The sequence below is a fragment of the Gossypium arboreum genome, chromosome 11 (assembly GCF_025698485.1).
Source record: "Gossypium arboreum isolate Shixiya-1 chromosome 11, ASM2569848v2, whole genome shotgun sequence".
Lineage (NCBI taxonomy): Eukaryota > Viridiplantae > Streptophyta > Magnoliopsida > Malvales > Malvaceae > Gossypium > Gossypium arboreum.
The window spans coordinates 14,072,157-14,085,295 of NC_069080.1; the positions used below are offsets into that span (position 1 = coordinate 14,072,157).

The following is a 13,139-nucleotide window of genomic DNA, read 5'->3' on the forward strand; positions in this document are numbered from 1 at the left end:
ATCGAGCAATGACATTAATATCATGTAGAGAAAATGTACCGATAATCACATCGGGAGGATGCCTCTTGGCGTGCACGAATAGCATAAGTCCTTGCAGGGCTCTAACATCCGGTCTCACAGTTGAATCTCTAGAGGTACCTCATTACTTGCTCCTACTCCGGTTGCCTCGATGATCGCCTCTAGTAGGAGCATTTAGGATCTAGCACTCTGTGTTACCTCTCGGCTAGCCACTTACGGACATTCTCGTACAAAATGATCTGGAGCACCACATTTATAGCAAACATTTTCGCTTTGCCCGACAAGGACCATAATGAAGTCTACCACACCGTGGACACCACGATCTACCATCGACATTACCTACACTCGTAGTCGAGGTGGTGCGAGCCTTGAATCCTTAAATCTGCTACCTCTATTCGACTAGATTGCCTGCAGAAAAGCTAAATCGGTAGAAAACTCTCTGGGCCTCTTGGATGTAGCACGAAATGACACGCTCATCTGTCTCTTCTTTGTATCTTGTGTCTCTGTCTCAACTTTGCCTTTTCTTTTTAATAGCTCCTCGCCTTACAGTGCTCTCTCAACTAAAATAACGAACTCTTTTATTTCTAGGACACCCCTTGACGGTCGGATATCATCATTTAACCCATCCTCAAACCTTTTACAGGATAGCCTCTGTGGACACACATTCTTGAGCATATTCTTGAGCACGACAAATTCACGCTCATAATCGGTCACCATCATATTGCCTTGTTTCAATTCCAGAATTCCTTTCTCTTACGGTCAATAAACCTCGTGATGTACTTTTACGAAATTCTTCTGAAAGAAATCCCAAGTGACCCTCTCTTTCGGTACAACCGATACAAGTGTCTTCCACCGGTAGTAAGGTGAGTCTCTAAGAAGTGATACTACATTTCATACATTCCTCGGTGTACAAGATAATTCGTCAAAGACTCGATAGTATTTTCTAACCAAAATTCGCTCTTTCTGCATCATCATCTTTTGTTGCTCGGAACTCTTACGCCTTGTTTCTGATTCTATCAATGGTGGTTTTCTCTTACCACTTGCACTGTGATTGGGAAGCTTGAGCTACATGGGTAGCTCGAGAATCATGAGGGGTGGAGGTCTAGCTGCCGGATTCATACGAACGAACTCGGCAAATAAATCATTCAAAGCTCGGAAGAGAGCTTCCGAGTCACTCCTCCCGATCAACTATTCTTGGCCTATTCTCGGATGGCGCTGCCCTTACGTGGAAGCAGTAGCATTACTTTCTACATCATCATCACCGGCTGCTTGGGATCCATTACTATAAAACAAAATATTTAAAAAAAAATCGAGAGTCGTCACACTATCAAAATACAAGTATGGCATGTATAGCTAGACTTTTCTCACACTAAGCATTAGAGAACCGACTAAACCTGCTCGATACCAATAAATGTAACACTCCTTACCCGAGACTGTTTCCAGAATCGAGCACGAGGCATTACTAAACTTATTCTATCCCTTAAATAGGTTTAAATTGTTTATTTAAGCATTTCAGAATGTGCTGCCATTCTGCGTCGTAGTCGCCTAAAAATTCATATCTTGAGTTCCGAAACTCGAAATTAAGATCCGTAAATTTTTCCTGAAACTAGACTCATATATCTATCTACTAATTTTTTTCATAGATTTTTGACTTGGCCAATTAGTACAGTTTATTAGTTAAAGTTTCCCCTGTTTCAAAACTCAACTGCACTAACCTCTTGTTACTACGAACCATGTTTCTTCCTGTACAAAATTCATATCACTAAGCCGTTTGTTTCTCTTAAAACTAGACTCAACAAGGATTATAACCATATAAAGTATACCTTCTAATTAACTTTGTAAAATTTATGGTGAATTTCAAAGTTGAAACAGGGGTTCAGAAATTGCTCTGACCCTGTTTCACTAAAACTCAGATATATCATGAAATATAATACCTTTACCTATTTTTCTTATTCCATAAGAAAATAGACATAATAAGCTTTAATTTCATATATTATTCATCTTCAAACTATGTTTATAAAATTTTTAGTGATTTTTCAAAGTTACGTCATTGCTGTTACTTGAATCTATTTTTAGGTTACTTTCACATTTTCATAATTTTCATGTGATAATCACCATTCAATCATACATATTAATAAACATGCATATCATCGGCCATTTTATTAGCTAATCACTAGCAAGTATTTACACATCATTCATTGTTCATATTATACCAAAAGTGGCTAAGTTTCTATACATGCCATACACAAAACAAAGCGTCTAATTATACTGAGTTATTTCTTTGATAGTGTGATCGGCCTCCGACGTTTCCTTCGATCCCCGAGTGGCTAGATAAGTACTATAAGAAGAAGAAAATAAAGAGATTAAGCACTAGGCTTAGTAAGCTTACAAGCAAATAAATCACAACATTCAACATAATGGATAATTATGCATAATATCATCTAACATCATAAATTTCTTTACTTCTCAATTTCTATCTTCTTCTTTATTCCCTTACCTTCTTTCTTACGACCTTTCCTTTTCATAAGTATAATCTACTTTTCCTTTGCTGTTAATTCACTGTAATTTAACTCGTATCCTGACCCGTTGAACCACTCGAATACTAAGGATACTAGGGTCGTTCTGTCTATCAATATCCGCCAATGCCATGTCTTTGACATGGACTTACATGAATTATTCACTCTCCAATGCCATATATAATATGGACTTACATGGCTCAATCCTGTCTCCAAAGCCATATTTCTAATATGGACTTACATGGCTCATTTAGTTACGTCTGTCAACCCTAATATCCTAACATTCCTAGGGTTCAACCGGCTTTCTAACACTTTTCCTCTGTCACTTCACCTTAAATTCGACTTTAAATATTTTCATAACATAAATATATAAATGCTGAAATTGACAATAATAATGTAAAATAAAAGAATATTGCATTTATTTACTGTAAACTTACCTCGATACAAAATGTGACTAAACTTTACAATTTAGTCCTTTACTTTTCTTTTCCCGATCTACTCTCAATTTCGCTCTTCTTGATCTATAATAGCAAATTTAGCTTATTTAATATCAACATTTATCAAAACAACCCTTTACTCAAACTTTGGAAAAATTACATTTTGCCCTAAACTTTCACATATTTGCACTTTTGCCCTAAGGCTCGTAAATTAAACTTCATCCTATTTTCTTATGTTTTATGACATGCTGATCATTTTTCCTTCTATGGCAACATCAAATTCACACACTAACATGTACTTATGACTATTAGGTATTTTTACCGATTAAGCCTTTTACTCGTTTTCACTTAAAACCAAGTAGCACAAGTTGTCTAACATAATTTAAAACCTCATATTCCATCATAAAACATCAAAATACACAAATTTCACCTATGGGTATTTTTCCAAATTTGATTCTAACTTAAATTATTGCTAGCATAAGCTTTATCGAGCTCTAGGGACTTCAAAACGTAAAGATCATTAAAAGCGGGCTTGGAATCACTTACTATGAAGCTTGAAAGTTGAATAAACCCCAGCTATGGAGAGAGGTAAGGTTCTGCTGGTAACTTGAAGAAGATGATACAATTTTATCATCTTTTCACCTTTTATTAATGTTAATAACCAAATGACCAAAATGCCCTCCTTACTAAACTTTCAAAAATTCCTTCCATGTCCTAATTTTGTCCATGAACTTAAAATTGGTCAAATTACCATTTAAGATCTCTAATTAATATTCCAAAATAATTTCATACTAAAACTTCTAGAATGCAAGTTTTGCAAATTATTCGATTTAGTCCCTAACCTCAATTTAAGCACTTTATGCATAGAATTTTATCACGAAATTTTCACACAATCATGTAATCATACCATGAACCTCAAAATAATAATATATATATATATATATATATATATATTTACCCTAAATTTGTGGTTTCGCAACCACTGTTCCGTTTAGGCCCTATTTCGGAATGTTACAGACTTCCTGACTTTCAGTAATGTACTGTTGTATAAATTGTGATGTGTTTCAAGACAGTGAGGTAATGTGATAGTTTAGAGCATTCGATGTTACATAAAATCTGAGTTGTTAAAGAGGTTAAAGTCGAGCATTGGGATCTATCAAAATTATCCTTGCCAGTGTTGATATTGGGATGGAAATGAGAAGGATTATTCTTGAGGCCATATCAGAATTATTTCCATGGCGGAAAGAGGAAAATGTGATGTATCCTATTGTTAAATGTTTGGCGAGATCTATAAATCATATCGGTATTGAATGAATTCCTACTCATCGATTCATGGAATTTCGGTCTCTTTGATTGTTGGATTTCTTGGAATTAGGTCTCCATTAAATCAAGTTGAGATCCGGGTTTTATGTCATGATATCATGGGAAACAGAGAAGGGTTGAAAATTTAAGAACAGTTGAGAGTTGAGACTGTAAGTTTTCAGATCATATGAGAAATTAAAGAGATGTATTGGAGGTACAGCCTAAGTGAAATTTCTTCGGCACCGAATATGAGATTAAAAGTGAAGACCACTTTTTCGGTAAGATTTTTGGGGACGAAAATCCTTAAAGGGGGGAGAGTTGTAATATCCTGATTTTGGGCCTAGTCGGAATGATGGTTTCGAGACCATAAATTCGAGATAGATATAATTATTTTATAATTATTTTGAGGTCTATGATATGATTGCATGATTGTGTGAAAATTTCGTGAAGAAATTCTATGCATAAAGTGCTTAATTTGAAATTAGGGACTAAATTAAATAAATTGTTTGTGCTGTTTAAGTAATGAATTAAGTCTGTTAACACCTCGTTTTCGACTCCGGCGACGGTCTCGGGTACGGGGCGTTACAACGTAACATGAAATGAATAAGACCATGGTTGAAAGATACCATGGCAACATGACATGAAATGAACAAGACCATGGTTGAAAGATACCATGGCAACATGACAGAAAGTGAGTAAGACCATAGTTGAAAGACACTATGGCATCATGTCGAAATAAATAAGATCGTGGATGAGAGACGCCAAGACATCTGTTAAACAACTAATATTTAGGTAATGTGTATCAAATGATGAATGGTTTTATGAATTGGTTATACAAAATGGTTGTATGAAATGTTTACAAGAATTGGTCATATGGAAATATATGTACAAAATAGTTGTATGAAATAATTAAGAAGATAGATAAATGAAATAAGTATAGGTACATGGAATATAATTTATGTTAAGTTTGATATAAACTATTACGGAATAAATATACATAAAATATATGGAAATGATGGAGCATGAAATATTGATATAATAAAATAAATGATATATACTTATGAAGAAACGATAAGAGAATGATATGTTTCATGACATGTACATATATAATTATCTTTAATATGTTGAAACAAGGAAATTATGTAAGTAAAAACAATTATTAAAACTCAAGTGTGACATGTCAAGAAAATAAGTATATCAATGTTGAATTTATTTGAAATATGTACTAGTATACTAACAATGCTGCTGTTTGATGCTTAACAAGTGTCAAGCTGTTGATTGAATGGTAATATATTTATTTATATGATGCATTGAATCGGTAAGTATTTAATTGAAATTTTTTAAGTGATCTGTAAATTCTAGTAATGCTCCGAAACCCTATTTTGATGGCAAATACGGGTTAGAAGTGTTACAATTTTGGTCAAACATTTCGTGTGCGCTTATTTTCTTTTAGCTTTTCTATTTTCATTTCAAGTTTGCTTCCGCTATATTTCGATGCTTTAGATAATTTTTTTTTTAAAAATTCACACTTTTACGAAAATTAAGCTGTCTTACACAAATTTAAAACAAAAAATAACCCAAGACCAAATGGTTAGCGAGACTAAAGTTCTAGTTTCATCAAACTATATATATATATATATGTATGTATGTATGTATATAGAAAATAAAGTAGCCATAAGGAGTAAAAGAGAAAATATCATTTGTCATCTCCAATAGGAGGGAACTCAATGCCTCAACAACAGTACACTTCTTAAAATGAAACCAGCCAACTATTAAAGATAAAAATAAATAAAATTAAAACCAAAAAAAAAAAAAGAACAGAAAAGAGAGAAGAGCTGAGATCTAAATTCTTAGCTGTGTACAACCAAAAATTGTTCCTCGGCACATTGTCATTGGAGCAGCCTGACGCCATGTAGGTCTATCACCCCCAACTGTCAAGATATCAACATCAGACATGGGTTTGATATCCCAATTAAATCGATCCGGGCCAATTACCCCTCCGATCACGTAAATTTCATCTCTCACTCCTGTCATTGCAAACCCGATTCTCCTGCGAAACTCTGAAGAAGAGGTTACGACCTTTCTCACTTCCTTTTCTTGCTTGAAAATAAGTCCATGGCTCATCACATATAGGGCTCCCTGTACAACTGCCATTGGACCCTGGAGCCAACCGTAATCCTCCACTGTCCACCCAGAGCACACGTTGTCCAGGACTTGCACTTTAGATAATCCCTTGTGCAACACATGCACCTTTCCTCCAATAACTAACCCTGTGCATGCTGAATTGTGGGTGCAGTGGAGATCAGGTATCGGAATCCACACATCCTTCTCATGATCATACATTTCTGCTTGAGATATAGATTTTCTGCAGCTGGTGAAACCTCCAGCAACGATGATCTTTCCTTTCAACACACAACATGCAAACATAGCACGAGGTAAGATCATGGATGCACGTTGAGCCCACCGACGCACCACAGGGTCGTATGACCAAACTTCATTAGTTGCAAAACTCCCATCTTGGTCACCAGTCAAAGGGTCGACATCCTCACTTCCACCACCAAGCACAAACAGCTTCCCACCAGTAGAGACCACACCAAAGTGAGCAAGGTGCCTGACCTTTGAGGGAAGGACAGGAAGAGTAATCCAAAGATCACGTAAAGGATCATACATCTGCCATAAATTCTCCGGATCAAAGGCACACACGCATAGAAGTTCCTCTGTTGAGCCAATTTCCTGTCGAGCTTTAAACAGCTCGGGGCTTCGAATGGCAGCTCTCCAGGAATGAGAAACAATCTCCAACTTAGGATATAGGTAGAAGGGAACCCGTGCTAGGCACCTAAGGGCAACAGCATCTGGAAGACCTTCAATTAATCCAGACATGCTAACCAAGGTTTCATTGATTCTTCCTAACAAACTTTTGCTATGTCAATCACTCCAGTGAAACATGCAATCTGAAAAAGAATATATGGACTTGTAGGTAAGAACCAAATCAATAGTTTGGAATTTTTCTAACCAACATAGTTCACAAACAAAACATTGAAGTGCTTTCGCTATCTTAAATGAAATAACTAGCTCTGAAAACTAATGACCAAAGGGGCATTGAAACAACACTATTAGAGATAGTTTATTGGTAAATTTTTTTCAAGAGTTCAACTGCAAGAAATCATCCCATTAACAATTTTCAAGTGCCTGATGTGGCAGAAGGGCTTGGTGGTAAAAGATGGGGAGGACAAACCAACTGATGAACCAAAAACACAAATGAACCTTAATGGAAATCATCTGCACTTGACCTATTTATTAATAAGATAAAAAACAAAACATATAATTAACATCTAAGACTTCAGTTGAGACTGCGGTTCTTGCAACATGTTTGCAAACAAGGTATAAAACACTGAAGGATAAACCAGCTGATAAACCTAAAAGTACACAAGGGTGGTGACTGAAATCGTATGCACATAAACTATGATAAAATAGCATGGAATTAACTTCTAAGATTTCATTTTCCATGCTTGAGACTACTGCATTTGTAACAAGCAAATAAGAAACAAATAGGCAAACATAAGACATTCTAGACAACATGCTTTTTCATCAAACACAACAAATAATCTTCAGCAACAACAGTAAGATACAATCAATGAAGTTACTTTGTGGGGAAAATTCCATTCATGGCACAAACAATTCCAGTTTGGGAATAAATAGCTCCGGAAGAATTGAATGTTAGATTTTCTATTACTTTTACTTAAGTTTGTTTGTATTAAATGACATGATTCAATATCTGATATCAAATGGTAGGTGCATGTTGGATTATTAGATGAATTGAATTGTTTACAGTATAGTAATCTAGTTATTTTATAATTTAATTGCAATTAAATTTTGGATGAATTGAATGTTTATTAGGATGTTAGGTGAGTTAAGTTACCGAATTGAGTGATTTAGTTATTTTGTCCTTATACAAATACTAAATTGTTATGAAAATTAGAAATATGCTTGTACATTTAGCAATATTCATAGTAAAATCATATAAAAACTGATTTAGACAATCTACACATAGATCTAAAATTTCCAGCTATAGCATTAACTCATTGACCCACAGAACAAAATTCCTGACTCTAACCTGAATATCAAGCACATGTTCAAAGAAACGTGGTACCAGAATGTATTTCATTTCCCCAAACCGATTGAATTTAGCCATCACAGACACGCTTAGTTCACTTTATCAACTTGTTAATCCAAAACCCAGAAACACAATGATAAATCAAAGAAATTCGTGAAATTGAGAACAAAACCCTAAAATTTCAGCATAAGAAAAAGAATACACCCACCATCGTTCCTTCAGTTTCACAAAAAACCCAGTTGTAAATCATCATTAAAAAGAAAAGAAAGGGAATTGGAATAGTTTCGAAATAAAATCAAGATTCTGAATTAAAGAAAAGAAAAGGCGGTTATTCTAAAGCTTCTGAGATGGAGAAAAGAGAAGATGCCTTACCTGATAACCAAGACTCGGAATAAGAAAAGAAATTGAGCTCTGTTTGTTTGCCTGCGAAGAGAAGATATTCGAGGGAGGGAGAGAAAGCAAGAGAGACTTTTCACAGCTAAGGAAGGAAACGCCCATGTTACAAATACATTTAGTAAAATATTTTTTAATTTATTTATTTGGTTCTGATTTTTTATTGTTCTAAAACCAAACTGTGGAAAGTGAAGTGGATATTCCACTTGGGATATGCCATTTTTATTTACTCCCAAATTTGTGTCTTCCTTGACTCTTTCTATCTCAAAACTTGAGGGTTATGTTTACATTATTACATTAAGAGAAGAAAGGGATTCTTTTCATATTAAAACAACATTTCCTAATTTAGTAGACCACTGTTTACAATCCAATTTTACGACCATAACAACTCCCACATTTTTCACTACTCTACTCCGCAATGCAATTATATCGAGTTGGGTCCTACTCCTTATTCATGTCACGTGTTTCTTTTTTCTTGGCTCCCAGTTTTCTTTTCTTTTCGTTTTCGTTAACGTGCTCGAGAATTAGATCAAAATTTGTTTTTCTTCTAATTTTTTATTTATTTAATTTTTGAAATTTTTTTTTCCCAAAAGGTTCATTCATAAAAAATTATATATAATAGGATGTAGTTAGAGGTGTCTATAAGTTGAGTCAGGTTCAACTAAAATTTTAAGCCTATTTGCTAGGTCTGGGCCCAACTCAAAAAAATAGGTTTAAAATTTTGTCTAAATTCAATTCGGATAAAATAATAAAACTTGAGCCCGGCTCACCTATATTAATTTTTATATTTAAATTTTTTAAAATATATAATACATCAAGATTACTAAAATATTAAAATAAATATTTCTCAATAAATTAAAAATAATATGTAAACTTAAATAACACTAAGATAGGTACAATTTAACAAGCAAATGACTCTAAAATAGTAATAAAATTAAAAATAAAATAAGAGTTACATAATATCCAAACAACAACAAAATAGTAGCAACGTAATAGTGAAATGGTAGCAAAATAGTGAAAAATAACAAGAAAATAGCAACAAAATGAAAAAAAAAGAAGCAAGAAAGCAATTTTAAAAAATAGCATTTCTTTTGCTTATTCAACCGGGCCAAGCCCAAAAAAGCCTTACCTAAGGCTCGACACGTTTTCTAAATGGGTCTCATTTTTTCCCGAAGCTCATTTTTCGAGCCTATATTTTTACCCAAATCCTCTCACTTTTCAGGTGACCTGACCCAGCCCATGGACAGGTATAGATGTGGCAATCCAAAAAGTGTTAGTAATATAATATGGAGGATTATTATAAATAACATAAAGATAAAATCTAACAGGGGCAAAGCCAAAAAATTATTTTAGGGGAGACGAAATTAAATTGTAATTTTACGATAGTAAAAATATAATTTTACCATTTGAATACCTTATATTTTTGTAATTTTTAAAAATTAAATCAAATTTTATCATTTTAAGAAGGTCAAAGTATAATTTTATCTTTACTAATTTAAAATTTTCTAAAAATATAAATGTGTTATAAAATAAAGAGATAGGAAAATAAAAAATAAAGAAAATATGAAAGCAACATAGAACGTGCTTTATTAATTAAAGGGTGATTAAAATGTTTCATCGAGTCTCTATTTATAGGCATAAGAAGTATAAAAGAAGTAGAGATCTAATTCTAATAACTATTAGAATTTAAAGTACATCAAAACTTTATCTTGATTATGATAGACATCCACTTAATAAGATATTCATAACAGAATGAAAAAATTTCGATTTTAAGCCCTTAACAGATAATTGCTGTAATGAACCGAAAGTTACGATATCGGAAATTGAGTCTTGAGTACTGTTTCCGTGAAATTTATTCATGAATATTTATTAGAAATATTTATGAATTATAGTTGAATGGTTATTTAGTGTTTAATTAAGTGAAGTAGCTTGAATTTAGTTTAAAGGGCTAAATTGCATAAGGAATAAAAGTTGAATTATAGATTAAAGAAGTAAAAGGGACTAATCTAGTAATTAGACCCTAAGTGCCATGTGTGTGTTAATATTGAATAACGTGTGTAATAGTTGGTATATATGTGTAATAGCGATAAGATATTTTATGTTATAGCTATTACACATGTTAGTTTTATATTTATTATAGGTTAATAATAGTATAATAAGTAAAATTGATAAAATAGAAAAAGAAGATAGAAAGACTAACAGAGAGCAAACGTGAAAGAACGAAGAAAGAAATAAATAAATAAATAAGGGAAATTTGAGGATTAAGGCCCTAAAGTTTGATTGATAAGTTGTTTTAGCTCATTTTCTTATGATTTTTATGTTTATGGATGCCTAATTTAAAGTTCTACATGTATGAGGTTAAAATGAAGATAAATAGAGAATTTTAGATATTGATTTAGTTGAATAAATTGAGGTTTTATGGGTTAAATTGATAGAAATTGAAGTTAGAAGTGATTAGTTAAAGGAATTTCTAAGTTAGGTTTAAATAGGGACTAAGTTGAATAGAGCTCAAAATTTATATTTTATAATGAATTTTATGAGTTAGAAATTGTTAATGAGTTGATTAAAGAGAATATGAAGCTTAAGTTAAAGAAAAAAGATTAGTAATGGAAAAAGACGAAATTGGAATTTTGTAAAAGTTTGGTAGAAAGTGAAAATGTGTTTTATGAATTAATATATTGATGATTTTAATTGTATGATTGTTAGTAGCAAACGTAGCATCGGATCGTCATCAAAGAAGGACAAGAGAAAGTGAACGAAGATATCGATTAAATTCGATAAATAGTAGTTTGTATTTCTATAAACCGAGCTTAATCGTTATTGCTATATTTGATATTTATATTGTATGAAAATGTGAATGAGGTAAGTATTTTTACCATATTGAAATGAATGTGATTTTGAATACCTTATTAATGATTGTCGGGCTAGTCGGATATAGTTGACATGTCATAGGAATTGGAAGTATTGGGATATTCGACATTGAGTCGATGAGATACTATGTGTCGACTCTTCGTTAAAGTTTCAATTTGTTCGATGAAGTACTTTGTGTACTATAATGTTAAAGTTCGGATTTATTCGATGAAGCACTATGTGCTTATCCGAGTGTGGGTTGGATCCGTGTATCCGTCGTGTCCGAGTTGTGTTAATAAGGGTAAATAAAGTAAAGGTTATTAAAGTACTGATTGATATTGAATAATAGCAATAATGTGTTTGAATTACCATGTTTTAAAGTTGATTAAGCTATTGTTTATAGAAATACCATTGAGAGTATTCTCGCGTCACGGTTTGTTTCCGTCTTGTGCTAGCTAAATCTGAAAGTATAAGGACTCAAGATACAAGCCGATCCCCAAACTCAAATTGGTGAAGTTTCTATCTTTTTGGAAAATGGCATTGTACCTAGAATGTCTTTTGGTCATTTTGAAAGTATCTAAGTTGTTAAGTGATATTTTGGGTATGTTTTGTAAATGTTACCAAAACCTTAAGTATGGTATGTTTTGATATGTTAGTGAAGAGTAATAAGAGGAAGTGTTGGTAAATATTGTAGAGAGCTGAATGAGAAGAAGATGATTGGACCTGAATTGGTTCAAGAAACGAAAAGTACAGTTAAGAAAATTCAGGAAAGATTGGAAACTGCTTTTGATAGACAGAAATCGTATGCAGATTTGAAACGACGGGATATTGAATACTCAGTCGGGGATAAAGTATTTTTAAAGGTTTCACCTTGGAAGAAAATTCTAAGATTTGGTCAAAAAGGAAAATTAAGTCCTCGTTTTATTAGGCCTTACGAAGTTATTGAGAGAATTGGACCAGTAGCATATCGATTGGCCTTACCTCCTAAACTACAGAAAATGCACAATGTCTTCCATGTTTCTATGCTAAGAAGATATCGATTGGATATTTCACATGTTATTACAACCGAGAATATAGAGATTCGACCTGACTTATCGTATGAAGAAGAACCAGTTGAGATTCTAGCACGAGAGGTAAAAGAATTACGTAATAAACGTATTCCTTTAGTAAAAGTGCTATGGCGAAGTCACAGTGTTGAAGAAGATACGTGGGAACTGGAAGAAACGATGAGATCTCAATACCCCCATCTCTTTTCAGGTAAATTTCGAGGACGAAATTTATTAAGGGGGAGAGAATTATAATGAACTGAAAGTTCCGGTATCGGAAATTGAGTCTTGAGTACTGTTTCCGTGAAATTTATTCATGAATATTTATTAGAAATATTTATGAATTATAGTTGAATGGTTATTTAGTGTCTAATTAAGTGAAGTAGCTTGAATTTAGTTTAAAGGGCTAAATTGCATAAGGAATAAAAGTTTAATTATAGATTAAAGAAGTAAAAGGGACTAA

The 13,139-nt window shown here is 33.1% G+C and overlaps 1 protein-coding gene across 2 annotated transcripts; it reads right to left on the reverse strand.

Moving 5' to 3' along the window:
- Window positions 1-5,885: 5,885 nt before the first annotated feature.
- LOC108471038 (F-box/kelch-repeat protein SKIP30-like) lies at window positions 5,886-9,114 on the reverse strand. 2 transcript variants are annotated; one of them, XM_017772605.2, is made up of 2 exons: window positions 8,760-9,114; window positions 5,886-7,224 (listed from the first exon to the last, which is right to left on the reverse strand). In XM_017772605.2, the coding sequence occupies exon 2, from the start codon at window positions 7,151-7,153 to the stop codon at window positions 6,116-6,118; it is 1,038 nt and encodes a 345-aa protein (XP_017628094.1). In that variant the 5' UTR covers window positions 7,154-7,224; window positions 8,760-9,114; the 3' UTR covers window positions 5,886-6,115. The 2 variants fall into 2 exon arrangements, with proteins under 2 accessions (XP_017628094.1, XP_017628095.1); XM_017772606.2 differs by lacking the exon at window positions 8,760-9,114 and adding an exon at window positions 8,596-8,749.
- Between the last annotated feature and the right edge of the window lie 4,025 nt (window positions 9,115-13,139).